The sequence below is a fragment of the Mesoplodon bidens genome (assembly GCF_964165515.1).
Source record: "Mesoplodon bidens genome assembly, chromosome: 4".
Taxonomy (NCBI): domain Eukaryota; kingdom Metazoa; phylum Chordata; class Mammalia; order Artiodactyla; family Ziphiidae; genus Mesoplodon; species Mesoplodon bidens.
The window spans coordinates 125,170,220-125,196,828 of NC_138160.1; the positions used below are offsets into that span (position 1 = coordinate 125,170,220).

At 36.6% G+C, this 26,609-nt stretch overlaps 1 protein-coding gene across 4 annotated transcripts in view; it reads left to right on the plus strand.

The window, feature by feature from the left end:
• The window catches only part of LOC308616247 (RNA-binding protein 27), a 70,543-nt gene that overhangs the window by 18,541 nt on the left and 25,393 nt on the right, over nucleotides 1-26,609 (plus strand). Inside the window, exons 4-12 of one of the 4 annotated variants that reach the window (XM_081232482.1) lie at nucleotides 3,031-3,122; nucleotides 3,793-3,986; nucleotides 5,254-5,517; nucleotides 7,004-7,291; nucleotides 9,837-9,971; nucleotides 19,608-19,772; nucleotides 21,679-21,828; nucleotides 24,125-24,269; nucleotides 24,713-24,866. In XM_081232482.1, coding sequence (XP_081088608.1) covers nucleotides 3,031-3,122; nucleotides 3,793-3,986; nucleotides 5,254-5,517; nucleotides 7,004-7,291; nucleotides 9,837-9,971; nucleotides 19,608-19,772; nucleotides 21,679-21,828; nucleotides 24,125-24,269; nucleotides 24,713-24,866 — 1,587 coding nt within the window. The remainder of the gene's footprint in view (nucleotides 1-3,030; nucleotides 3,123-3,792; nucleotides 3,987-5,253; nucleotides 5,518-7,003; nucleotides 7,292-9,836; nucleotides 9,972-19,607; nucleotides 19,773-21,678; nucleotides 21,829-24,124; nucleotides 24,270-24,712; nucleotides 24,867-26,609) is intronic. The other 3 variants (XM_081232483.1, XM_081232484.1, XM_081232485.1) reach the window with 3 other exon arrangements.

A 26,609-nucleotide genomic window follows, 5' to 3' on the forward strand; every position in this document is an offset into this window, starting at 1 on the left:
ATCTCTAAAAGGTTATATTTTTAAAGCCCCCAAGTATTCTCTTTTTTTTTTAATTTATTATTTTTATTTTATTTATTTTTGGCTGGGTTGGGTCTTTGTTGCTGCGTGTGGGCTTTCTCTAGTTGGGTCGAGTGGGGGCTACTCTTCATAGTGCACGGGCTTCTCATTGCGGTGGCTTCTCTTGTTGCGGAGCATGGGCTCTAGGCATGCAAGCTGCAGTAGTTGTGGCACGCAGGCTCAGTAGTTGTGGCATGCAGGCTCAGTAGTTGTGGCTCTTGGGCTCTAGAGTGCAGGCTCAGTAGTTGTGGTGCACGAGCCCTTAGTTGCTCTGCGGCATGTGGGATCTTCCTGGACCAGGGCTCGAACCCATCTCCCCTATATTGGCAGGCGGATTCTTAACCACTGCTCCACCAGGGAAGCCCCAGTATTCTTATCATGTATAAAAATAACAGTAACTCCTTAATATCATCAGATACTTAGTGTTTAAATTTCTGTTTGTTCATAAATGTCCATTTTTTCCCCATTTGTTTGAATCAAGATCTAAATCAACTTTGTTGAACTGCCTTTTTTTTTTTTTTAATTCCCTCTTTCTCATTCTCTCTCACTTCCCTCTCCCCAGGGTTACTACTACTCTTATTTCTAATACCATGTACTCCTATTTTTTTCATTTTATGTTACAGGAATCACATAGACTTCTTTTTTCATCTGTACAAATCAAGCATTTTATACAAGGGAGCACTCCTTTATTCTCCACTTAAATACCATGCTTGAGATTTAAAATCATGTTTGGTAGTGTACTGCAGGATGCTAAATAAGACTTCACCCATATTGCTTTGGATTTCTTGATATCTTTTTATGTTTTCCATCACCCATTAGAACGATTAGTTTAGCTTCCGTAACCTAAACTTGACACTTCCTGGATGTAGAAGTCATACAGTCCTTTGTCTAGCTTCCTTGTTAGCTCATTATTTTATGAGATTCATCCATATTGTGCATGCCCTTTGACTTTTTTTAAACAGCTTATTGAGGTGTAATTCACCAACTTTACAAGTCACCTATTTAAAATGTACAAATGTGATGATTTTTATTGTATTCAGAGTTGTGCAGCCGTCTCCACAATCCATTTTAAAACATTTTCATCCTCCAAAAAAGAAACCCCATACTCATTGTCATCACCTTCCAAGTGCTTCCCTTCCTAGCCCCCACCCCAGGCAACCACTAATCTATTTTCAGTCTCTATGGATTTGCTTATTCTGGACATTTCATAAAAATGGAATTATACAGTATGTAGTCTTTTGTAACTGGCTTCTTCCACTTAGCATAATGCTTTCAAGATTCCTCCAGGTTGTAGCACGTATCAGTACTTCTCTTTTTTTTTATGGATGAATAGTACCCCATTTTATGAATATATCACATTTTCTTTATCCAGTCATCAGTTGATGGATATTTGGATTAATAGGCAAATGGTTAATACTTTTTGCCTATCATAAATAATAAATAAATAATGCTGCTGTGAACATTCATGCACAGGTTTTTGTTTCGTTTTGTTTTTATTTCTCGGCTCCTTTAACTATTTAAGAATAGTTTTTCCTATTAGAAAGTAGTTTAGAAAATTAGTTTCCGGGACTTCCCTTGTGGCGCAGTGGTTAAGAATCCGCCTGCCAATCAGGGGACACGGGTTCGATCCCTGGTCTGGGAAGATCCCACATGCTGCCGAGCAACTAAGCCCGTGCGCCACAACTACTGAAGCCCGCGTGCCTAGAGCCTGTGCTCTGCAACAAGAGAAGCCACCGCAATGAGAAGCCTGCGCACCACAACGAAGAGTAGCTCCCGCTCGCCATAACTAGAGAAAGCCTGCGTGCAGCAACGAAGACCCAACGCAGCCAAAAAATTAAAAAAAAAAACAAAAAATAACGAAAACTAGTTTCCTAAAATTAGAAAAATTCAGAGTGAATTAATACGTGTCCATCAAAAAAACATTAGAAAATACAGAACAGCAAAAAGAAGGAAAAAGTTCTCCAAGTTGATGTCTTTTAAGTCTCTTTATATCTTTAAATTCCCCCCTTCATACTTACCTATATATCTACCTCTCTTCTTCCTTTCTTCACCCTCTTTTTTTCCTTAAATTTTGTTTTGTCGAAGAAACTCAGTCATTTGTCTTACGGAGTTTTGACTCTGGATTTTGCTGATTGCATCCTCTGTATTTCCTGTAAATTGGTAGAAAGAATGATTTTTAAATATAGTCTAATAATTGTAGAGTGTTTTTGTCAGCACCATATGGTTGCCATATTGTGGCTGCCATTTTATGTTGCCTGAGTTTTACTAAATTCTTATCTTCTGTTCCATTCATTCACTTGCTTATTTGTGTATTTTTAAGTGAGCTTCTCCATTAGATGGGCATTTGTTTACCTCTTCCAAATGTCTTTATTTCATTTCTCTCTGGTAAAGGCCATATATTTGTTTTGAGATTAACTTCTGTTTAAAAACTATAATAGAATCACTAGTTCTCTATTTCTGGTCAATCTTGACTGTTAAGTTTTAAAAGAAGCCTTAACATTTCCAGTAATTCCAATACCATTTTTCCATAATTCACATGAAATACTTAGTTTTATAGCAGTGGTTAACTTAACCATTTGTTCCCAAAACCTTTTGTGTGAAATAAATCTGAAGTTCTCAAATGAATTAATGTGTGAATATATTTTGTAATTAGGAAAACACATACCATTTTACTGTATGATACTTAGAAATAGAGCTTTGCTATTTTTACTGTTTCAGTTTAAAGAGTGAGCTGCTGTTTTCCTCCTATTCTCTACCTTAAGTTAGCATTTAAAAATTAACATATTGCTATTTAAGTAATTTCAGCATCTTTTTTACTTCTTCCTGTTGACCAGCTTTTGGGGATGTGATTTGACTTCAGTATTTCAGTATATTTGTGCCCTCTCGTGTGCCGGACCGGAAAGATTATCAGGTGGATGTGTTTTATAATTTATAGAAGGACTCTTCTTGTTTCTAATGAATATTTTCATGTAGGTATTTCAGGAGCCAGCGGAGGAAGAACGAGATGGCAGAAAAAAGAAATACCCTAGTCCCCAGAAGACTCGTTCAGAATCTAGTGAACGAAGGTTTGTGTTTCTTTTTAATTAGGAAGACACTGATAACTCACTTTTCCGTTACCTTAGAAGAGCATTAAAGGGATTTTTAACACTTGCTCTACTCCTCTCTCTACGCTGATTAAAGAAGGAAAATGTTTTTCCTTCCATTCCCTCTGTTTTTTGTCTTTGTCATACTTTCTGCTCCTTTTATAAACAGTCTTCATTATGTGCTTTCCCCAAGAGCTCAGGGTTGGGAGCAATCTCCTTAGAGAATATTAATGAAATGTTCCATTTTGTTGGGGTGCTCAGTATTAAAATCATCTGTAGCATTTTCTGTTACAAGTAGTGCAGTTTATATGTTGACTCATCAGTCTACCATCAAAAAATTAGTCTTTGTTTAGGAAAACTTTGTTTTGAGCCTTTTGTCTTTTCCAGTTTTAAATATGTTTTTTCTCTTACCCCTCCCCATACTTTGGATTCACCTCTTTTTTTCATTTCTCCCCACCCAGTGTACTTGAAGGGAATGTGTTTTTCTTTTTATATAATGGATTAGAGGAATTATGTGGTGGTTTTATGGCTTTCTGGAAAAGTATAGAAGCTATGAATTTTGGTGAATCAAGGAGGATATTTCATACTACTGATTTGTTTTCAGACTTGGTTTCTATAGCACACATATGGCTTTCATATCTGTGTATTATAGGACACGTGAGAAAAAAAGAGACGATGGCAAGTGGAGAGACTATGACCGGTACTATGAGCGGACTGAATTGTACCGTGAGAAGTATGACTGGAGAAGAGGCAGGAGTAAGAGCCGGAGTAAGAGCCGAGGCCTGAGTCGAAGTCGGAGTCGAAGCCGGGGGCGCAGCAAAGACCGGGATCCCAATAGGAATGTTGGTGAGTCCCCAAAAAACTCCGTAGTTGCTTATCTTCCTATATCACAAGGGTGCCAGAGTGTCCCTTAAAAGTAAATGTACCTTTAATATGTTTGAACAATGTAAAATCTGGAATTGTCTCAAAAAACTTGATTTTTGTTACAAAGACAAGGCTCTATTCTCAGGTTGGAGTCAAAGGAGTTTGACTGAAAAGAAGCTATCCATAAGTGTATCATAGTATGTGAGTAGACTTAAGTCATGTTGTATAATTGAAACAAATGTCCTTTAGTCAACAAAGCTGTTACTGGAGGAAGAGGGTTGCCTGCTCCCCTACCCCCACGCCCAACTGAAAATAATTGATTTGCTTTAAGGTTGCTTAGAGTATTTAAAATTAAAAAGAAAGAAATTTAAGTAGATTACTGGGATCCCAACCACTGATGTCCCAGGATAGCAGTTTGGAAGTCAATTCTTTTTGTTGTTGTTTTTTTTTTTGCGGTACGGGGGCCTCTCCCGTTGTGGAGCACAGGCTCCGGACGCACAGGCTCAGCAGCCATGGCTCACGGGTCCAGCCGCTCTGCGACATGTGGGATCTTCCCGGACCAGCGGGGCACGAACCCGTGTCCCCTGCATCGGCAGGCGGACTCTCAACCACTGCGCCACCAGGGAAGCCCGGCAGACTCCTTTAATTTAACAACAGAATGGCAAACCACCTTCACAGGAAGAAACCTATCCGTCTAAAGACCGGCAACCATAGTTGGTAGTGAGGCAAATTTCTTTTTTCTTTTTTTTTTTTTTGCGGTGCGCGGGCCTCTCACTGTTGTGGCCTCTCCCGCTACAGAGCACAGGCTCCAGACGCGCAGGCTCAGCGGCCCTGGCTCACAAGCCCAGCCGCTCTGCGGCACATGGGATCCTCCTGGACCGGGGCATGAACCCGCATCCCCTGCATCGGCAGGCGGACTCTCAACCACTGCGCCACCAGGAAAGCCCTGGAAGTCAATTCTTGGATAGCATTCTTAATAAATATCAGTAGAGAAGCAGGTCTTTCTTCATTTTGTGTTGATGTTGATGTTATAAAAGATGATTTTATAGAAGTTACTGGTCGAGATATGTCACACTGTTGATGTTCCTGGTTTTAGGATATATTAATAATGAGAGCACTTTGAAATATGGACAGCTCAGTAAGTTTACTTCAGTATTCTCATCTTCCTTTTTCTGTGAGAAAATAAACGTAGTTTAAGAACATAGACGTCTGATCTTATTTGTTTCTTGTTTTTATTTTGTCTCTGAAGCAGAACATAGGGAAAGATCAAAGTTTAAGAGTGAGAGGAATGACTTGGAGAGTTCCTATGTGTCTGTGTCTGCACCACCTCCAAACTCTTCTGAGCAGTATTCCTCTGGGGCACAGTCTATTCCCAGCACTGTTACTGTGATCGCACCTGCGCACCACTCTGAAAACACAACGGAGAGTTGGTCTAATTACTATAATAATCATAGCTCTTCCAATTCTTTTGGTCGAAATCCTCCACCAAAGAGGCGATGCAGAGATTATGATGGTAAAAGTTCTCTTCTATATTGTACCCAAAAGTATTAGTAAACAAATGTTGCTAGTAGTGCATACCTTTTCATTACAGTCTGGATTTTATTAAAAGGGATGAATGAGGAGGAGAATCTCTTTTGGCGTATGCTTCTTTACTTGTTGGGTGTAATAGTTTGGCTCTTGTTAACAGAATGTTTAAATTTTACCCTTTAGTTTGTTTTTTGTTGTTCTTGTTACTTCAAACACTATAAGTATACCACAAACTTTGGTAGACACTACGAATTTTAATTTTTTGGTGTGGTGTTTGTCCCTGGGAATTTGTTAATAAGTATGTATAACCTACTTACAATTTTAACTTGCTAACTTTCCATTTGAATGAATGGATCAGGCTGTGTGTGTGTGTGCATTTATTTTAATTTTTTATTATGGAAATATTTAAATATTTACAGAAGTTGACAAAAATAATATAATTAACCCTAGTGTATCCATGATCTCACGTCAACTCATGGGCAATCTTGTTTTTGTGTATACTTCCACCACGTCTCCCTGGCCTGTATTGAAGCGAATGACAGACATCATAACATTTTTTCTCTAAATATAGAATGTATATATTTTTACATTTTATTTATTTTAAGTAGGGAATAGAATCACATGATTCAAGCATTAAATCACTCTCACCCTGGTCTTCCAGCCACAAAGATCTCCTTCCCAAGGACAGTTTAATGCTGTCAATTTCTTGTGTCTTTCCAAACATAGTCTTTGCATGTGTACATAAACAAAAACATATATTTCCCCCACTTTCTTTTTTACATAAATGCTAGTATACTACATACTATTCATACTTCATTCATACTATGCATAATGTTTTTTTCACGTAGCAATATTTTCTGGAGTCATCCTGTGTTAATATATAAAGAGCTTCCTCAGTATTTTTTACACTTCTTAGTATTCTGTATGTACAAAAATGTGTTTAAACCTGTTTCTTTTTGATGGCACTTTTGAGGTGTTTCAAATATTTTGCTGTTACAAACAATGCTGCAGTGAATAACCTGGTACATAATGCTCAGTTGAATAATTTAAAGTTTCAGTTCCTAGATATAGCAAGAATGGTTGCTTTAGAATAATAGCATGAAAGTAGGTAGTTGAAAGTAGATCATCTAATTTAAGTTCCTTATCCCTCCCCACCTTTGTTAAATTGTTATTTAAAATATGTGAATTTTTATTACGAAAACTCAATAGCAAATGGGTTAATCTAATAGTGGTTGGTAGCCTGTTTTTGATCCAGTTATTTGCTATCTCAACAAAGTGTAGTCTCACAGTATAGAAAGTAGAGAGTACACCTGCCCCTACCTCAGGGATATGCGATTGTTAACAGTAACACTAAGAAGGCTTTAGACTCCTTGGAGAAAAAACACTTCATAAATCAGATTGGTGGGTGTTTTCAGGGACTTGTTTGTTTTCTGAATGCTGGGTAGATCATAATAAGATTTATCTTCTTATAGAAAGAGGATTTTGTGTACTTGGTGACCTTTGTCAGTTTGATCATGGAAATGATCCCCTGGTTGTTGATGAAGTTGCTCTGCCAAGCATGATTCCTTTCCCTCCGCCTCCTCCTGGGCTTCCTCCTCCACCACCTCCTGGAATGTTAATGCCTCCGATGCCAGGCCCAGGCCCAGGCCCAGGTCCAGGTCCTGGCCCAGGCCCAGGCCCAGGTCCTGGCCACAGTATGAGACTTCCTGTTCCTCAAGGACATGGCCAGCCTCCACCTTCTGTTGTGCTTCCCATACCAAGTAAGTATATGTTGAATATTTCTTTAGTGGAGAATTATATTTAGAAGAATTCACCCCTTTTACCTAACTTGACACTGGATTTTAAGTTTTTGAAAAATAAATTATTAATAGAATTTGGAATATATTCCCATAATTAAGATGTTTTTCTTTTTTTTCTATCCAGTGTTATATTGCATTATTTGTAGTACCTCTAAGTGTAAATTTTATCAATAGTGGCCTAATCTGTATTGACCTGGAGTCAGAATCTTGCTAACTGATAGCATCTTAAGAAAGCCAGTGTTTTGAAGAGGTCAGAAAAAAAAAAAAGAGAATATGCCAGTAGTTCAGTGAAATTTCCGTCTTTAAAGAAAATCTCTGCCAGAATATTGAAATAGGGCTTCCCTTGTGGCGCAGTGGTTGGGAGTCCGCCTGCCGATGCAGGGGACGCGGGTTCGTGCCCCGGTCTGGGAAGATCCCACATGCCGCGGAGCAGCTGGGCCTGTGAGCCATGGCCGCTGGGCCTGCGCATCCGGAGCCTGTGCTCTGCAGCGGGAGAGGCCCGCGTACCACAAAAAAAAAAAAAAAAAAAAAGAATATTGAAATAATCTTTAATACATTTTATGACGGAAATTTTCTTTTTTTTCTCCCAGTTTTATTGATATATAATTGATGTACAGTACTGTATAAGTTTAAGGTATTCAGCATAATGATTTGACTTCTATACATCATGAAGTGATTATCACAATAAGTTTAGTGACCATCATCTCTTATAGGTACAAAATTAAAGAAATAGAAAAAAAACTTATTTTTCTTATGGGGAGAACTTTTAGGATTTACTCTATTAACAACTTTCATATATAACATACAGCAGCATTAATTATATTTATCATGTTGTACATTACATCTCTAGTACTTATTTATCTTATTATTGGAAGTTTGTGTCTTTTGACTGCCTTGGTCCCATTCCTTTTCCCCTCTATGGAAATTTTTGAATATACACAGATGTAGAATAATAATATACCATGTACCATCATCCAACTTCAGTGGTTATCAATATTCAGCTGTTTCTGTCTCATTTATTCCTCCCCTCCCCCCACACAATTTTTTTGCTTTTTTTTTTTTTTTTTTTGCTGAAGTAAATTTCAGATGTCATAGCATTTCACCAGTATGTACTTCAGTATGAATCTCTTCAATGATAAGGACTTCAAAAAAAATGATCAATATGCTCTTACCACATCCACCAAAATTAAGAGTAAGAAATGTTTAAAAATGATCATTTAAAAAAACTTAACTGGGGCTTCCCTGGTGGCGCAGTGGTTGAGAGTCTGCCTGCCGATGCAGGGGACACGGGTTCATGCCCCGGTCCGGGAGGATCCCACATGCCGCAGAGCAGCTGGGCCCGTGAGCCATGGCCGCTGAGCCTGTGCGTCCGGAGCCTGTGCTCCGCAGCGGGAGAGGCCACAACAGTGAGAGGCCCGCATACCGCAAAAAAAAAAAACCAACTTAATAGTTGCTGGTTTAGCAGAAACAGAAATAAGACTAAATTTTTAAAATGTAACTGAAAAAATTCTGGGGCAGTCAGTTTACATGTGTACAAAGACATAAGAAAATATCTACCCAAAGACATTTAATGTTTTAAGAGTTGGCAAATTATTTTAAAAAATGGTTGCCATTCAGTTTATTTAAGTTGTACTTTTTCAATTTTGGGGTTTTTTTTAAATCTTAATTTTTAAAATTATTGCAAACTCACAAGAAGTTGCAAAAAGAGTTTAAGATGATTCCATGTACCCATCGCATAGCTTTCCTGCAGTAATATTCTTTATAGAACACATTTCATTAAAGTTGATAACGATTTGGAGACATTTAATGCATAGATTTGGTCAATAGCAATATGGTTATTTTAACAGTGTTTGTTAGTATTTAATATTGTCACATGAATGGTATAATTATGAAGCTCAAGGTGAGATTTTATTTCCCTGATTAAAAGCCATCTTTGATGTATAGGAATTCTCACAATAAACGATCTTAACGTCATTTTGGGAACATATCTGTTTAAAAGTTAAATCTAAGAATGTCATTTCCCCCCAACATTTTGCTATGAAAAATTTCAAGGAAACAAATATCATCTAGGTTCTACAATTAACATTTTACTATATTTGTATTATCACATATGATCTCTCCAATTTTAGTTTTGATGCATTTCACAGTACGTTGTAACATCAGTACACTTAAACATGTTTATCATTAACTTGAGAGTTCTGTAGAACTCTATCACCCCAGAAAGTTTGTTCAGGTCCCTTGGTAGCCATTTTCTACTCCTCCTCCAGATGCAACTAGTTCTGCCATTTTTCCACCCTAGATTAGTTTTGTCTGTTACAGAACTAAAATGTCATTTAAATTAATTATGTACCCAGTGCTTAAGCCTGCACATAGCAAATTCCTTAATTCTGTTCTAAGCCAAAGTAGGTATTTTAAGTGTGAATATCCAAATTAATACTTGGTGTAGTGAGTATTTTTTTAGCTAGGAAACATTAATGCTCTACCTTTCACTTTTGGTTGTCTGTAGGACCACCTATAACACAGTCAAGCTTGATAAACAACCGTGACCAGCCTGGGACAAGTGCAGTGCCCAATCTTGCACCAGTGGGAGCAAGACTACCTCCTCCTTTACCCCAGAACCTCCTTTATACAGTGTCAGAACGTAAGTATACATTTGATTTTAAATTGCTAGGGTATAGGAAAGCCAAGTTTTCTCAGAACAGTCTTACACTTAAAAAAAAAATACAATTTCTGTTTTTATGGACTGTGCTATATAAAAATTATATTTGTGTTTTCAGGGCAGTTTACTGTGTGGTTATGATATATAAGTGTATTTTAATTTTGTGTGATAATGGGAGAGAAGGGCAAGGCCTTCTGTATTGGAGAAGTCTACTCTGCTGTAGAGTAGCAACATTTCTCCACTAAAAGAATTTTATTTTGAAGCTTCTGTTCAAAAATTGTTCCTCTGATTGAATTTCCAAAACATAAGGCTTATCTCCTAAGAGTATACAAAAAGTTCGATAAAATATACCTAATTATTTAACTTGTAATGCTGAAGTGGAGAGAGCATCATTTAAACTGTAATATTTAGTGGTTAGGCTGTTTTGTAACATTTATGTTTAACTGTAATAATATGTTTTTCTTGGATCCTAATTCTCTTTTATTTCTTAAGTGGTTTTTTTGTTGGTGTTGGTTTTAGTTGACTAAGGCTTAAAAAAATTTTTCTTCAAAAACATAAAAATAAGGTAGTTGGTTGTTTAAAATGTCAGACTGTGAGATTTTCTTTACAGAGCTAGGTAACTTTATAGATAAATTCATCTTTTTTTGTAACTGTGTTTATCATAAACGTTTCTTCATCTCTGTCATGACCTGGAGAGGCAACTTAGAAAAGTAATTAAGCTCAGGTTCAAATTCTGCTTCCATCACTTATGTCATTGTGACCTTAGACAAGTTACCTAACCTCTTTGTATCCTAATTTCGTCTTTTGTAGAATAGAAATAATAATAACATTACTCACCTCGTTAAGGTTATTTGGGGGAAGAAATGGATTAATACCTATAAAGCATCTAGAATAGTATCTGGCACCTAGCAAGTTACACGTAAGGAATAGTTATTATAATTTTGTAGTTATCATTGTCTCCATAAATTTCAGCCTCTCTGAAATCAAACCTGTTATCTTCCCTTAAACCTCTACTACCTCCACAATGCCTGTCTTTCTTTGTTAATGGAAATAACACCCACCTTATCACCTAGAATTGAAACCCTGACATAACTGACTCATTGCTTTGCTTTTTTATATCTAGTTAATCGAAAAATTCTTCCTCTTTTTCTTTGAAGCATCCCTTTCTCTCTATTCCTGCTGTGGCTTCTGCCCTCATTCACGCTTGAATCACTTCACATTTCGGATTATTGCTACAACCTTCTTGACTCCATTACATTTCACCCCCATCTTCCCCCCATGTCACACCACATAATGCTGCTAAGCTAGTTTGCCTAAGAAAACCAGCCATGACAGTTCCTTATGAGAACTCTTCAGTGGCCATTATTTCCTCCTAAACCATAGGTGAACCCCTTTCTATGGCTTCTCTTTCTATAATCTATTCCTCACTTCTTGGTAGTCTGTTTTCACTATCCCCCCATTTGTATTTTCTGTGCTCAGGCCAGTTACAACCGTCTGTGCCCCTGTCATGACTCAACTTTGTTTTCCTGTCTTCATTCTTAGTAATGTACTCTCTCTCCTGTTTTTGCAAGACCCAGATCTTCTAAGTATATGGGGAACATTATTGCTCTGTTCTGAACTCCTACAGTACCAAAAAGCATTTATTACATAATGACATATAATTGTACATAGGCCTACTATTTGATTTCTTTTCATTTATGTAAATCTTATGTTTAGCTGTTCTTCTTCAGAACAGAAACCACATCTGATAGTTAAGTAATTGTCCATACTGTTTCACTTTTATTATCTCACCGTCTTCTAATTACTGTAGTGTCTTGTTGCAGTGCTTATTTGTTTTACTGCTTTTCTCATTTTTTTTAATTATGGGAAATTTCAGACATATATAAAAATAAAGAAGGTAGTATAATAAACTGCCACATTCCCATCACCCAGCTTCAACATGTTTCATGTTGACCAATCTTGTTTCATCTATTCCCCCCTGAATCAGCTCTTAACATTACTTCTTAATGCCTTTTATTTATCTGAGAGTCTTTTGCAGATCACACATTTTCATACTGTTAAATTTAACATTGTGACTCACAATAAAAATTCCATTTTGTTTTTAATTTATAAAAAATCTGGCAATTACCATTTATTTTAATATTGTTAAATTTAACATTGTGACTCACTCTATAGAAGTTCCTTTTTTTTTTCCCCAGGATGAGATTTTTATTTTCTATTTCAGATAAGTTATGGGGAAATGTATATCAAATTTTGTGCCCCGAAGTCCAGCTTTTTTTTTTCTTCTTTAATTTTTATTGGAGTATAGTTGATTTACAGTGTTGTGTTAGTTCAGGTGTACAGCAAAGTGGATCAGTTATACATATACATATATCTACTCTCTTTTAGACTCTTTTCCCATATAGGCCATTACAGAGTATTGGGTAGAGTTAGTTCCCTGTGCTATACAGTAGGTCCTTATTAGTCATCTATTTTATATATAGTAGTGTGTATATGTCAATTCCAATCTCCCAATTCATCCCTCCCCACCCCTCACCCCTTTCCCCCCTGGTAACCACAGGTTTGTTTTCTACATCTGTGAGTCTGTTTCTGTTTTGTAAGTACGTTCATTTGTACCATTTTTTTAGATTCCACATATAAGTGATATATGATATTTGTCTTTTTCATCTGACTTCACTCAGTATGACAAAAATTCCATTTTGATTTTAATGAAAAAATATCTGGCAGTTACCATTTATTTCAATGACTTAGCCTAATATTCATTAATTCAGCAAATACTTATTGAGTGCCTACTATGTGCCAGGCATTGTGCTACACCCTAGGGAGCCAAGGTGAACAAAATGTCTGACTTCATGTTTGAAGATGATTTTTCTGTTATTTTTTAAAGCCAGACTATTTCTGGTATATCAGTAAAGTTCTTTTAGAACTGAAGTTTCAAGTTTCTGTTTTTCAGAGGCTGATAACATTTCTAAGAAAATTTTGGGGACCAATACAGTTAGCAGCTTCTTATTTTGCTGTGTTAAGGACTGCAACTGCATATGAAGACATCTAATATTTCTATTTTAAAAATACATTTTTATACCAAATAAATCAGAATAAATGACAGTCCTTTTAAATTTGGCTTTATGAAATATCACATTTTTTCCCATTTTTGTTTCAGACCAATAAAGGGCAATAGCTTCCTATTGGCATTTGTGAATTAGTGCTTTAGAAGATAGTCTTATATGCTGTGTCATTGTTTATAAAGAGACTTAGTTGGTGGGCAACTGAACATTTTGAAACTTATAGAATATTCAATATTGGGAAGTTTAAAACTCTATTATGCAAACTGCTTTCTTCCTTTCTTAAAAGTTAAAATGTGATTCCAAAATTTAGAGAGAAATTTGAAAACCTAGGAGATAGTTCCTGATAATCTAAACATAAAAAAAATTTTTGGTGAGTGTAGTTTGTTATTTATAAATTTTTTGTATCTTTCTATTCAGTTGATTTTAAAACAGACTTTTTTTTTTAATTACCTTTGAGACAGATAAGTTGAGTTCTTCAAATTGTTCAGGTTCACTTTTTTTTTTTTTTTTTTTTTTTGCGGTATGCGGGCCTCTCACTGTTGTGGCCTCTCCCGTTGCGGAGCACAGGCTCCGGACGCGCAGGCTCAGCGGCCATGGCTCACGGGCCCAGCCGCTCCGCGGCATATGGGATCCTCCCGGACCGGGGCACGAACCCGTATCCCCTGCATCGGCAGGCGGACTCTCAACCACTGCGCCACCAGGGAGGCCCCAGGTTCACTTTTTAAGCGCTATAGTTCATAATTTCAAGAAAATTAGAACTTGGTTCAGTTCAAATGAAGTAAAAAAGCTATATGTATGTTTGCAATGTAATAGAGAACCTAAGCTATCCTTAAAGTTTTACAAGTTGGGAAAGTGTAAGTTACAGATTTTTTTGGTCATTGAAACTATCGTTAAAATTCACAGCATAGGGCTTCCCTGGTGGCGCAGTGGTTGGGAATCTGCCTGCTAATGCAGGGGACATGGGTTCAAGCCCTGGTCTGGGAGGATCGCACATGCTGCGGAGCAACTAGGCCCGTGAGCCACAACTACCGGGCCTGCGCGTCTGGAGCCTGTGCTCCACAAGAGAGGCCGCGATAGTGAGAGGCCCGCACACCGCGATGAAGAGTGGCCCCCGCTTGCCACAACTAGAGAAAGCCCTCGCACAGAAACGAAGACCCAACACAGCCATAAATAATAAATTAATTAATTAATAAACTCCTACCCCCAACATAAAAAAAAAAAATTCACAGCATAGAAAATGTGTGTAAGTGAAGAACAGCGTATCAAATGGTATTTAGTTGTGAAAATTATGTCAATAGGGACCCAAATAAACATAGAAAAATGAAATCTGGATTTTTGGAGGTAAGAATAGGAGTCTACTCAATGCTAGGTCTGGGAATATACGATGAATAAGAAATGATTTTTCTCCTAAGAAGCTAAAAATCTAATAGTGGGAAAGAAATATTTTAAAAATTACAAACCCACAAAAATCAATCACAGTGTATTTTGCTGTTAAAACTAAATGAACAGAGTGCCTCAGAAATACAGGTAACGAAGGAACTAATTCTGCCCAAAATAAAACCTTCATCTAGTCTGTAATTATCACTCATTTTTGAAGAGGTCAATTGAATGTTAAAAGAAGAAAAAGAATTACCCCACTGGAAAACTGGGTAGCATACATGGGGCTCCTGGTAATGCTATTTAAAACTTAATGTCAGAAATGGTTATAATTTAGGAAAAGCTCTGAAATTTGTTTTTTTGTGGAGTTAAGATGTCCCAAATACTCTGAAAAGGACTTAAATAATGAAACGTAGTTGGAATTGTATGGAAAAACACCTATTAAAATCATCTATTTCCTTTGAAGTACTTAAACATTTTACCCAAATTTGAAGTCACCAATTCAGTGTATAGTTTTGGGGTTTTGGGTTTTGTGGGTTCCCCCTGCCCCCTGCACAGGACAGGACCATTTTAAAGTATACTCCCTTTTCTGCCTTAAATTTGACCTGTTTATTCTGCTTCTTTGAAGAAGTAGTAGTAGAAATATTGTGTAACTGCTAATCTCGTTGTACTGGGTATGTGAAAGAGTGATAGTAAAATATAACATCCTAGATTTTAGAGACTGATTCTTAGGTTGAAGGCAGTTGTCAGTCTTCAAGTGAATTTACATAAAATAATTTTATCTTTTGGAAAATACATTTCCTGTTATTAATTATGTCAAATTATGAAAACATTATATTCTTTTTTTTTTTTTTTTTTTTTTTTTTTGCGATACGCGGGCCTCTCCCGTTGCGGAGCACAGGCTCTGGATGCGCCGGCCCAGTGGCCACGGCTCACGGGCCCAACCGTTCCACGGCATGCGGGATCCTCCTGGACCGGGGCACAAACCCATGTCCCCTGCATCGGCAGGCCGACTCTCAACCACTGCGCCACCAGGGATGCCCTAAAACATTATATTCTTAAACAGGAGATTCCTCATTTAATTCTTTGGAATATATAACATTTTTCTGTGCACAGTCATGGATTTTGATGTCTAGGAAAGTCATTCTCCAGTAGAGTCGTCGTATATTGTCTAGAGTTTCTCTCCCCTTGTGTGTTACTTGGATTTGTGTTGCATTAGTTGTCATATTGCCCATTTCAAATAATGTCTAATGAATATCAAATAAAGGTATTCATCCAAAGAAATACTTAATTGTCATTGGGATACTTTTAGTAAATAAACTTTCATCCCTTCTTTAAGTATTGAGTCCTAATATGTGCCAAGCACCGTTTTAGGCCCTGACCTTTAGAAAGTGTGCCAGGGACCTTGTATTCTAATAGAGAAGACACATGATAAACATGGCCAATAATTGGAAGGTATAGCTTTTTTATTTTTTCTGATTGAGCTTTTAGTTTAAAACTCAGGGGGACTTCCCTGGTGGTGCAGTGGTTAAGAATCACCTGCAGTGCTGGGCACGGGTTCGATCTCTGGGCCAGGAAGATCCCACATGGCACGGAGCAGCTCAGCCCGTGGGCCACAACTACTGAGCCCGCGTGCCACAACTACTGAAGCCTGCGTGCCTAGAGCCTGTGCTCCGTAACAAGAGAAGCCACCACAATGAGAAGCTTGCACACTACAACGAAGAGCAGCTCCCGCTCGCCGCAGCTAGAGAAAGCCCGCGAGCAACAACGAAGACCCAACACAGCCAAAAATAAATAAATTTATTTTTTAAAAAACAGGATTTTTTTTTTTCTGGTGAATACTCTTAAAGACAAAATCAGGAAAATTACAAAGAGTAGCTAAAATTTTAGTTTGAATAGACTGTCTTCAACTGACTAGGGTTAACATTAGGAATGTGAAAATGTTGCTGTCAGGCATGTAAGATAGATGAATGACTCAAGATAGGAGTATGAACTTAGGATGTTTGCAGTCTGGAATTATTTAGTCACTCTACACTGATCAAAACTAAATTGAATGAATCTGGGAACTATACTCAATATCTTGTAATAACCTATAATGGAAAAGAATCTAAAAAAGTATATATATATACATACATATATATTTAACTGAATCACTTTGCTGTACATCTGAAATTAGCACAACATTGTAAATCAAATATATTTCAATAAAAATTTTTAAAAAACTAAATTGAATGAAGCTAAATTGTGACTGGCTTATCTTCACCATTATTGTAACCAATTTGATTTTTAAAAACTTTTGATTATGGAAATTTCAAATACAAGAGGAGAGCAAATAGTGTATTTAATTGTCATTACTCATTTAGTGGCTTCAACATACGGTTGAAGTATGTATCAACATACGGTTAATCTTTCTTTATCTATAACTCACTCCTCACTTGATTATTTTAGAACAAGTCTCAAACATAACATTTAATCTGTAAAATCTTCATTATATATCTCTAAAAGATAAGGGATAAACACATGCATACAATTACTATACTTTATCACAATCCCAAGATATTTATAACAGGTATTATTGTCAAATATCCAACCAGTGTTCATTATTCCCAGTTGTATCATAGATGTTCCTTTATAGCTGGTTCATTTGAAGCTGGATCCAAATAAGGTTACATATTACATTCAGTTAATATGTTTTTAAGTCTTTATTTTTTATTTTATTTTATTTTTTTTAAGTCTTTAAATCTATAACAATTTCTCCTACCTCTTTTTTTTCTCCTTGACGTTTATTTGTTGAAGGAACAGATCATTTGTCCTGAAGAATTTTTCCACAATCTGGACTTGGCACATTGCATCCCCTGGTGTTATTTAACACATTCCTCTATCCTCTGTATTTCCTGTAAATTAGAGGTTTAGATCTAGAGACTTAATTAGGGTCACATTTGCTCCCCCCACCTTATTTTTGCATGAATATTTTATTGATGGGGTTTTGTACTTCCTACTGCAGTATATCATGATGTACATAATACCAAGTTGTCTCCTTTCTGTGTTACGAATATTGATCACTGTGTACAGGTGTTTTCATCCTGATGCATCCATTTAAAAAGTTGCACGTGGTTATTTGTGATCCCTGCCTAGATCTCTTGTTTCATTTGGGGTTATAAAAGTGTGATACTATAATTCTGTTATTTCGTCTACATTTATTGGCTGGCATTCTACAAAGTAAAACTTGGGAGTTAACCATTTCTTTAACCTGAAATTTACTTTTTACAGGAAAGACAGGATAAATGCTTGTGTCCTTTCATTTATCACTTTTCAGAAAATGAGTTTGTTTCCTAATATCTTCCAAAGGGACCACTGTATTTTTTTTAAGTATCATTATGAACTCATGGATTTCTAACGTTTGGTATGTTTCACCTCATTATGGCCCTTTTTGATGTTCAAATTGTCTAGTTTTTGACCATGGGGAGCCTCTTCATGTTGATTCTGCAGATTGCTTTGTTTTGTTTTTGACATGCTAATGTTTGGTAGCCATCTTGCTTTTGGAGGGACAGGGTATACTAAGGTGTACCAGGGTCATCTTAGAAGTTTTCTAACCAGTCCTAGAATCAGCCTTTTATCTGAGGAACTGTTTCTTTTTGAAATACTATTTAGAGACCTGAATAGATGTTGTTAAAGAAAATCAGGCCTTATTTGAATAAACAGCCATCTTTCTGAAGTGTCTGAATGCATGTTCTTTGTCACTCGTTTTAAAAAGACATTGTACAAAGTAGCCTTTTAGTTTCTAATTTACTTTGAGACAGTTATTAATTAAATACACATGGTACGTTGAGTGCTGTATCATAAATTTAAACTAGTCATATGGACTGAGATTGTACTTCCCATTTTTCTCTTTAGCTCACTACTGCATTCTGCAAGGAATTCTCTGCAGTAGGTCATGCTTAAAACTATTTTCAGATCATTGAGGATATGTTAAATTGTTTTTGCAATGTAATGATCGATCCTTTTTTCAGTTTTGAAAGGATTGGTGCTAAGCCCCCAGTTACGTGGTCTGCTTATACAGTATGATGTGTCACCTCCTCTGCTCCGTATATAGGAAGAGAAGGGTAGTAAAGTTTAGCACATCTATTTCTTCTCTACATTTACTGTGAAATCAAGTGGTGCTTTGTGACTTGTCTTATTAAGGTGTATTAAAAGTCTTCTGGATTGTTTACTTTATAAGGACATTTCATCACGTGTAAAAAAAGTTCTAAATTCACTTTGTTTTGTGTCACATAGTGAATGTCTGTCTGACTTTAGATATAAAATATTGAGTAAGTCTTAAAAATAGGTCTCATACGAGGTAATCAGTGAAAAAGATACTATTAAATAACCAACCAAAGGGGGGTTTTGCTCCTTGATACCTTGTCTTTTTTAATCTTGTTCTACAAAATTCGGCTTCATTGTTTCTGACATTTTGCATCTATAAATATAGATTCTAAATCTGCTTTCTTGGTCCTTAATATCTGAAGTAACTTCGTGTGTACAGTGGCTAGTCTGTTCATCTGGGATTTTTTTCCTTTTTTTCTTTCTCTATGTTTGTTATCCACCTGCTCATAGGATAACAAATTTTCACTGTCTTGTTTAATTTTTTCTTTTGAATATTTCTTATTCTCTGAGGGTATGCTTGTGGTGGGTTTTTTTTTTAAGTTCCTTTATTATTTTTCTTTTTTCTGCTCTCATATATGGGAGTATAGTTTGTGCATACCTGAAATTATATGAGTTTGGGGAGGAGTGTTTTTATTTTTTTTAAACGGGTATGACAGCTTTCATAACCACATGTCTCATTGGATACAAAACTCTACATGAATAATAGCTCAAGGTTCCGTAGTCTAATAACTTGATATGGTTGATTGTTCAGTTTTGGGTAAATCAGTACATCATTATTCCATTTGAGATTATAAAAAATGGATGTTTTTCAGTCACACTATCTAATTCTTACTCTTTGTACCTCAGTGCATCCTAACCAGTTGCATGTCTATTTCTTAAGTTAGAAAGAATCTTAATAACATCTTTCATGAGTACAGTTCCCATTGGTATACTTTCTCTGTTCTTGGCTCAAATCTCAGGAAGTAGATCATTGCTTACAAGAAGCTTGTGACTCTCAATCCCAGCTGCCCTCCTGTTCTTTCCTCTGTAGGACAGCCCATGTACTCTCGTGAACATGGTGCTGCTGCATCTGAGCGACTTCAGTTGGGGACACCGCCTCCTCTGTTGGCAGCTCGTTTGGTGCCACCTCGAAACCTCATGGGATCCTCCATTGGGTACCATACCTCAGTCTCCAGCCCCACCCCTCTGGTCCCAGGTAAGCTTTGCTACAGATGGCCATCCACCTCTGATCTTTTCTACCATAAACTGGCCAACCTAAGAGGTGATCTGGTATCCTGATCTGTTCTCACAGATGCCCATTAAAACTCCTAGGTAGTTTTATTTTCTATTTCTCTGCTTCTTTGGTTTGTCCCTAGTGGCTCCTAGATGATTAGGTCTCCTGTGTGTCTGTCATCTCTGGTGTCCTTTGTATTTACTTTCTGCGCCTCTGTAACTAAGGTCATGCTAGTTCCTTGAACTAGTTTCTAATCCGAAGATAGGAAGAGAGTATCTACTTGAATGGTTTCTAATCAGTTACGTGTTACAAGAAAACTAGGTTAATTTTTCTTTAAAACAAAACAAAAACATCTGGTTTCTTCCTGATCATGGATGAAAATGTCTTTTTCCCATCTGTCCCTTGTTGTATGGAATGGCTGTGTATAATGTGATTTCTTGAAAACTCTTCCCTCCTATTGACATGTACATTTTGAAGATCTGTGGAGTGCTTTGAGCGTGTCTCATGAGGTTTTTAACATTTCTCACTTTGCGTTTAGATCTCAGTTCATCATGATTAACTAAAGGACTTTCAAGTTTCTTAGGGTTCTGTGTATTCCCAGGAATTATCAGATCGAGGCTATTTGATTATGTAACTTCTTTAAAACTTTCTGCAGCCTTAGTGTAGATTTTTCTGTCAAGAGCACTAAGTGGTAACTGAAAACTTTTAAATCATAACTTGCTGATCTTATACTCTGAATTATAGAACTAATTGGCTAGTAATAAAGATCTGAATGTACCTTATCTTGTAGCTGAAACCTAATACGAGCAACAAAGGAGTTTTTCCACTAAGAAAAAAAGATGCAAGGATTTATATTGATAAATCACAACTGTGAGAATCAGCATCTTCACTCCATGTTAACCTTTCATTTTATGTAGGATGAAAAAGATATTTTGGAGATAAACACATTCAGAATTTTTTTAAACGCTAACAAGATATTTATTTAGCATAAGAATTTTAAAAATTAAATTTTTAGGGACTTCCCTGACAGTCCAGTGGTTAAGACTCCGTGCTTCCACTGCAGGGGGCGTGAGTTCCATCACTGGTTGGGGAACTAGGATCCTGCATGCCACGCACAGTGTGGCCAAAAAAAAAAAATTAAATTTTTAGTTGTAGAGAAAACACAGAGAACATGATACAAGTGGCACTGATGAAGCAGGTGGTAGTAAAATAATGATTACATTTATAAATATAAAATGTATCTTATTTAGCTGTTTGAAATAAAACATTTGAGATATGTTTTACATATGAAATTGGCTCTTTCTCTCCAGTTTAAAGTGCACATAACCAGGCACTTCCCTGGTGGTCCAGTGGTTAAGACTCTGTGCTTCCAATGCAGGGGGCGTGGGTTTGATCCCTGGTTGGGGAACCAGGATCCCACATATTGTGCAGCGCGGCCAAAAAAAAAAAGAAGAAAAGCAGATAACCAAATTAATAGATTGGTTTTTTTCCCCCAATTAAAAGAATACCAAGAAATTAGGTGAGACGTGATAACAGAGGAAACTCAGCCTGTCATTTGTATATGGCATTCACGTATGTGAAAATTTCTCTTAAAAATGTGCATTTAAGTTTGCATTAGGTGATTAATATAGAGGACAAAAATGGCTAGGTAAATGAATCCAGAAATACATCAGTAATTCAGAACGGATTTGCATGTCTGTGTTTTGTGACTGAACATTTTTGTTTCTTTGACTTCCAATAGGTTTATCTATATACTATAATTCAAAGAGAGAAATATATATGGGTTGATATATTTGTTGAAGAAAATTCATTTTTGTGGTTATTTTATATAGGAAATTATTTAACTACTGTTATTTGTTACATGTTTTGTTGTTTTGTTTTCCCTCAGATACCTATGAACCAGATGGTTATAATCCAGAAGCTCCTAGTATTACCAGTTCTGGTAGATCTCAGTATAGGCAGTTTTTTTCAAGAACACAGACACAGCGCCCAAACCTGATTGGCCTAACCTCTGGAGATATGGATGCAAATCCAAGAGGTAAGAATGCATTTAACTTTTTCTCATGCTAAATGTCATTTGGGCATAGCATTTCTGACCTCACTAAGGTCTAAAAATACTTTCAACAGTCTCTCTTTGAAGGGTGCTGTGTAATGATCTCAAATGTTTTTGAATATCTCCAAATTTTACTTTAAAGCTATAAATAAAATAAAAATATTCTGCTTATATTTATTTTTAAATAAAAATAATACTAGTGTTAATTAATTGCTCTTTTTGTAGGACTTTAGGCTGTTTTAGGCACTATGCTAGATGTTAGATACAGAAAGATGACATGATCCCTCGCCCTCAAAGAAATAATCATTTAATGGCCTACTTCGTGTTTTAAGAGCTGTGCTTCACACTAGTAACATTGAGAATTCTAAACACTATGATAAAATTATCCTTTGACCATTTTTATTATTTATGATTATAAGCATATGTTAGGACCCTTACAAAGCATAGCCACAAATCTTAAAAGATTAAATGCAAGCATTGCCTTTAATATGGGTTGATACCATCCTTTCACCTCTGCTCAAAAAAAAGTTTGGTTAAAGAGTTTGATGAGATTCCAGTTTCTTACTTATTATTATAGTTAGATTTCCAGTATTTAATTTCAATTTGAATGACTGGCCATGTGCCATCCTGAGGATATTTTCCTGATTTAATTATATGGTGGTCATTTTCCTGTTCTTACCTTCTTTCTTATCCTGATTTTATTAACTCTTCTTTACTGCCAATAGTGACTTTATTGCCACTACCAGTTAACAGTTTTGTGTCAAGATTAAACCAAATCCCTTTTAATATATTATTATCTCTAATATTCCTTACCAACAACTTAAATGAGGTATTATTTTTATTCTCTTTTTTATAGATAGACACTGAGGCGAAGAGAGGTTAAAGAACTTGCTCATTATTAATTCTTTTCTGTTCTATTCTATTCTATACATCAGCGGTCTCCAGCCTTTTTGGCACCAGGGATAGTTTTCATGGAAGACAATTCTTCCACAGACGCACGGTGCAGTGGGTGGTGGTGGGGATAGTTCAGGCGGTAACGCGAGCGATGGGGAAGCTCGCTAGCCCGCTGCTCACCTCCTGCTGGGCGGACCACTACTGGTCTTTGGCCCGGGGGTTGGGGACCCCTGCTATACATGACAGAACTAGCATTTGAACCCAGATTTATCTAATTCCAAAGAATATGCTCTTACCTTCTGTGCTGTAATGCATATATTGTTAGCAAATTACCTGAAATTAGTGGGAAGATCATATTTTCAGCCCCACAGTGATTATTCTTTGCTGCTGATTTTACTTTTGGTGGAGTTGCTAAAGTTATGGAGAATACTCAGAATATAACATGTGCAGTTTGGGGTTGGTATTTGCTTTTTTGTTCAACACACCTCTTTCCACTGACACGTAACCTATCGTAAGGTCAGCGTCTTACAGTATTTTAGTCTTAACTGTTGTGAATGGAATGTGTTAATTTATAACATTGGCTTTGAATTTTCCTTTCAATGTTTAGGTTTGAATAATTTTAAACCTACAAAAAAATCAAAAGTGCAATAAACACCTGAATACTTTCACTTAGATTCACCAGTTAACATTTTGTCAGCTTTGGCCATGAATGCTCACTTGTGTGCACTCTTCTCTCTGCCTTCCTCCCCTTCCTCCCCTCTCCCTTCACATTGTTTTCTTGAATCACTTGAAAGTCAATTTTGGAGATTGTGACACTTTAAGATCCTTTAGTTTACATCTGAGAATAAGACACAGTATTATATACCCGCAATATCATTGCCACACATAAAAGAAAATCATAATTCCATAGTAATATCCTATCCATGTGAACTTCTCGTTGAATCCTGTAAGGAGACAAATATTTCACTCCATTTGTGGCCTAATAAGTTTGATTACTTGCCGTAATTGTTAGAACTCTCCACTGTAAAGTGAATAATTTGTGGAGTGGTACTTTGGCATCAGATAAATATTTTATTCTCCAACAACACCCTTTCACTGATTTTTTTTCCTTCCATTTATGATCCTTGCCTGAATCAGTCATTACATCAGAGTTGGCTAGGACTTTTTAAATGCGCATATTGTATTTTTGAAAAAGGAGAAAAAGGAGGCAATTGATAATTTATTTTTGCTGTTAAACATTTCTGAAAAGGGAATGGTAGTAGTCAGGTGCTATTCACAGTGATTTTTAGCTTTTTTTTTTTTTAGCTTTTGGACTAAATAATTTTAATCATTTGAAATTCCCCAAATACAATGCATGGTCAGTAATGTTAATTTTTGTTTTCTACAGCTGCTAACATTGTCATCCAGACTGAACCACCAGTTCCTGTTTCAATGAATAGCAACATAACCAGAGTAGTTCTTGAACCAGATAGCCGGAAAAGAGCTATGAGTGGTTTGGAAGGGCCACTGACAAAGAAACCTTGGCTGGGAAAGTAAGATAATTTGCTAATTAGTAACATCTAATTGATGTTTCTGGTTTTTTGTTTGCAGTAGTAAATTTGTAAAATTAAGAGTTGTCATTAATCATTAATTTTCAATCTATGTGCCTCAAAGCTAAGTTTCCCAGAGGCATCATTAGTATGTCTTAAATATTGAAAAGTTAACAGAATATTGATAATAGATATTAGTAATTTGTACTAATTTCTAGGCCTAACCCAGTATTAGAATTATTGAGACATCAATCTTCTTTCTTTCTCTCTACCTGTTTGGTTCCCATGTAATAAGGATAATGTGAAAATTACCTAGTCATTTCTGAAGAATGTTAAGTGCTTACAAAGGATACTTGAATAAATATAAACTTACATTCTTTGCTGATTATCTCTTGCCTAGGCATAATGTAGGAGAATTAACCAAGATCTGTTAATATTCCTTTCAGGCAAGGGAATAACAATCAGAGTAAACCAGGATTCTTGAGAAAGAATCAGTATACAAACACCAAATTAGAGGTCAAGAAAATCCCTCAGGAATTGAACAACATTACCAAGCTCAATGAACACTTCAGCAAATTTGGAACTATTGTTAATATCCAGGTAGGTGTGGCTATGTTGGTGACAAAATCCATGTATATAATGTATCTTCAAAAATATTCCTATCAGCTTAACCTTGCTTAAACAAGCCAGTGATTAGTCTGATCATCTCTGCTATGTGTTTTAAATTCCACTGTGTATCTGTATGCCCAACTTTATGACGGAGTTGTTGTGCTGAATTTGTCCTCTGAATTCATTTGGTCCTTTTCTTTTTTTTTTTTTTTTTTTTGGGCGGTACACGGGCCTCTCACTGCTGTGGCCTCTCCTGTTGCGGGGCACAGGCTCCGGACGCGCAGGCTCAGTGGCCATGGCTCACAGTCCCAGCTGCTCCACGGCATGTGGGATCCTCCCGGACCGGGGCACGAACCCGTGTCCCTGCATCGGCAGGTGGACTCTCAACCACTGCGCCACCAGGGAAGCCCCCATTTGGTTCTTTTCTGCAGCCTCTTCCTGAAAGACAGTGGGCCAGTTATTTTATTTTTGTTCATAGTTGTACCTCTGGACAGATGACTTTTTTACCTGCTTTAGTGTTCTGACTAAGTAGGTGAGATTTTTGGTAACTTCTAAGATTGTAATTTTGTTCACTGACTGGCTTTTATTTTGTGAAATATTAATTGGTTAAGGATGGTTCTAATCTTGAGAATTTTAGGCACTGTAACATATAATCTAACATCAAATAAATTGTAGCTTTTATATTTTGCTATGTGTTTGTTAGATATTTGAATTTATCAATTTGTGGTTGGGTGTTATGCTGTAATTGAGGGTACTAGAAGGTCTGTTTAAGTTGGGATTTCAGTCAGTTACCCCTGACACTCAGTGTTGCCATCAAACCAAAATATGATTTATGTGTCTCTAACTACCTTTTTTCTCTTAAATTTTTCCTAGGTCATTATTCTTTATGGCATTTAGAAAAATTAGGACGCTTTTAATGTAAATGAGTATATGAGTCTGCTTGGGTTCCCATAACAAATACCATAGACTGGGTGGCTTAAACAACAAAAATTTATTTGCGGGGAATCCAAGATCAGAATACTAGCCAATTTGGTTCCTGGTAAGGACTCTCTTGCTTGGAGACAGCCATCTTCTTGCTGTGTGCTCACATGATGGAAGGAGAGGGAATGGAAGAGACAGAGAGAGAGCTCTTCCTATAAGGTCACCAGTCCTGTCTGATTAGGGCCCCACCCCTTTGATCTCATTTAACCTTATTTACCTCCTAAAAACTCTGTCTCCAAATACAGTCACATTGGGGGTTAGGGCTTCAACATATGAATTTGGGGAGGACATAACTCAGTCCATAGCAGTAGGCCGTAATTTCTATAAGCACTGTTCTCTATTTGGGGGAATTTATGTTGTTCTTATTATTTTTTATAAAAGCAATGCTATTGTGAGCCTCCTTTTGTATAAACCTTTTATTTTTTTATGATGCATTGCTGAATTAAAGGGAATTTTAAAACTTTTTATTTGAACTGCCAAATTGTTCTCCAAAAGGGTTGTGCCAGTTGATGCTCCCTAACGCAATGTGTGAACCTCATCAAAACCCTAATATGGATCCAGTAAAAATTTTTAGACCAGTTTCATAAGTGAAAAATTGTACTTGCTTTAATTTGCTTTGTTTCTGTTCCTAGGTAGACTCTAACTTATATAGACCATTTGCAGTACTTTTGGATTTACCTGTCCACTGTCTTTGCCCACTTTTTTTTTTTTTTTTTTTTTTTGAGGTATGCGGGCCTCTCACTGTTGTGGCCT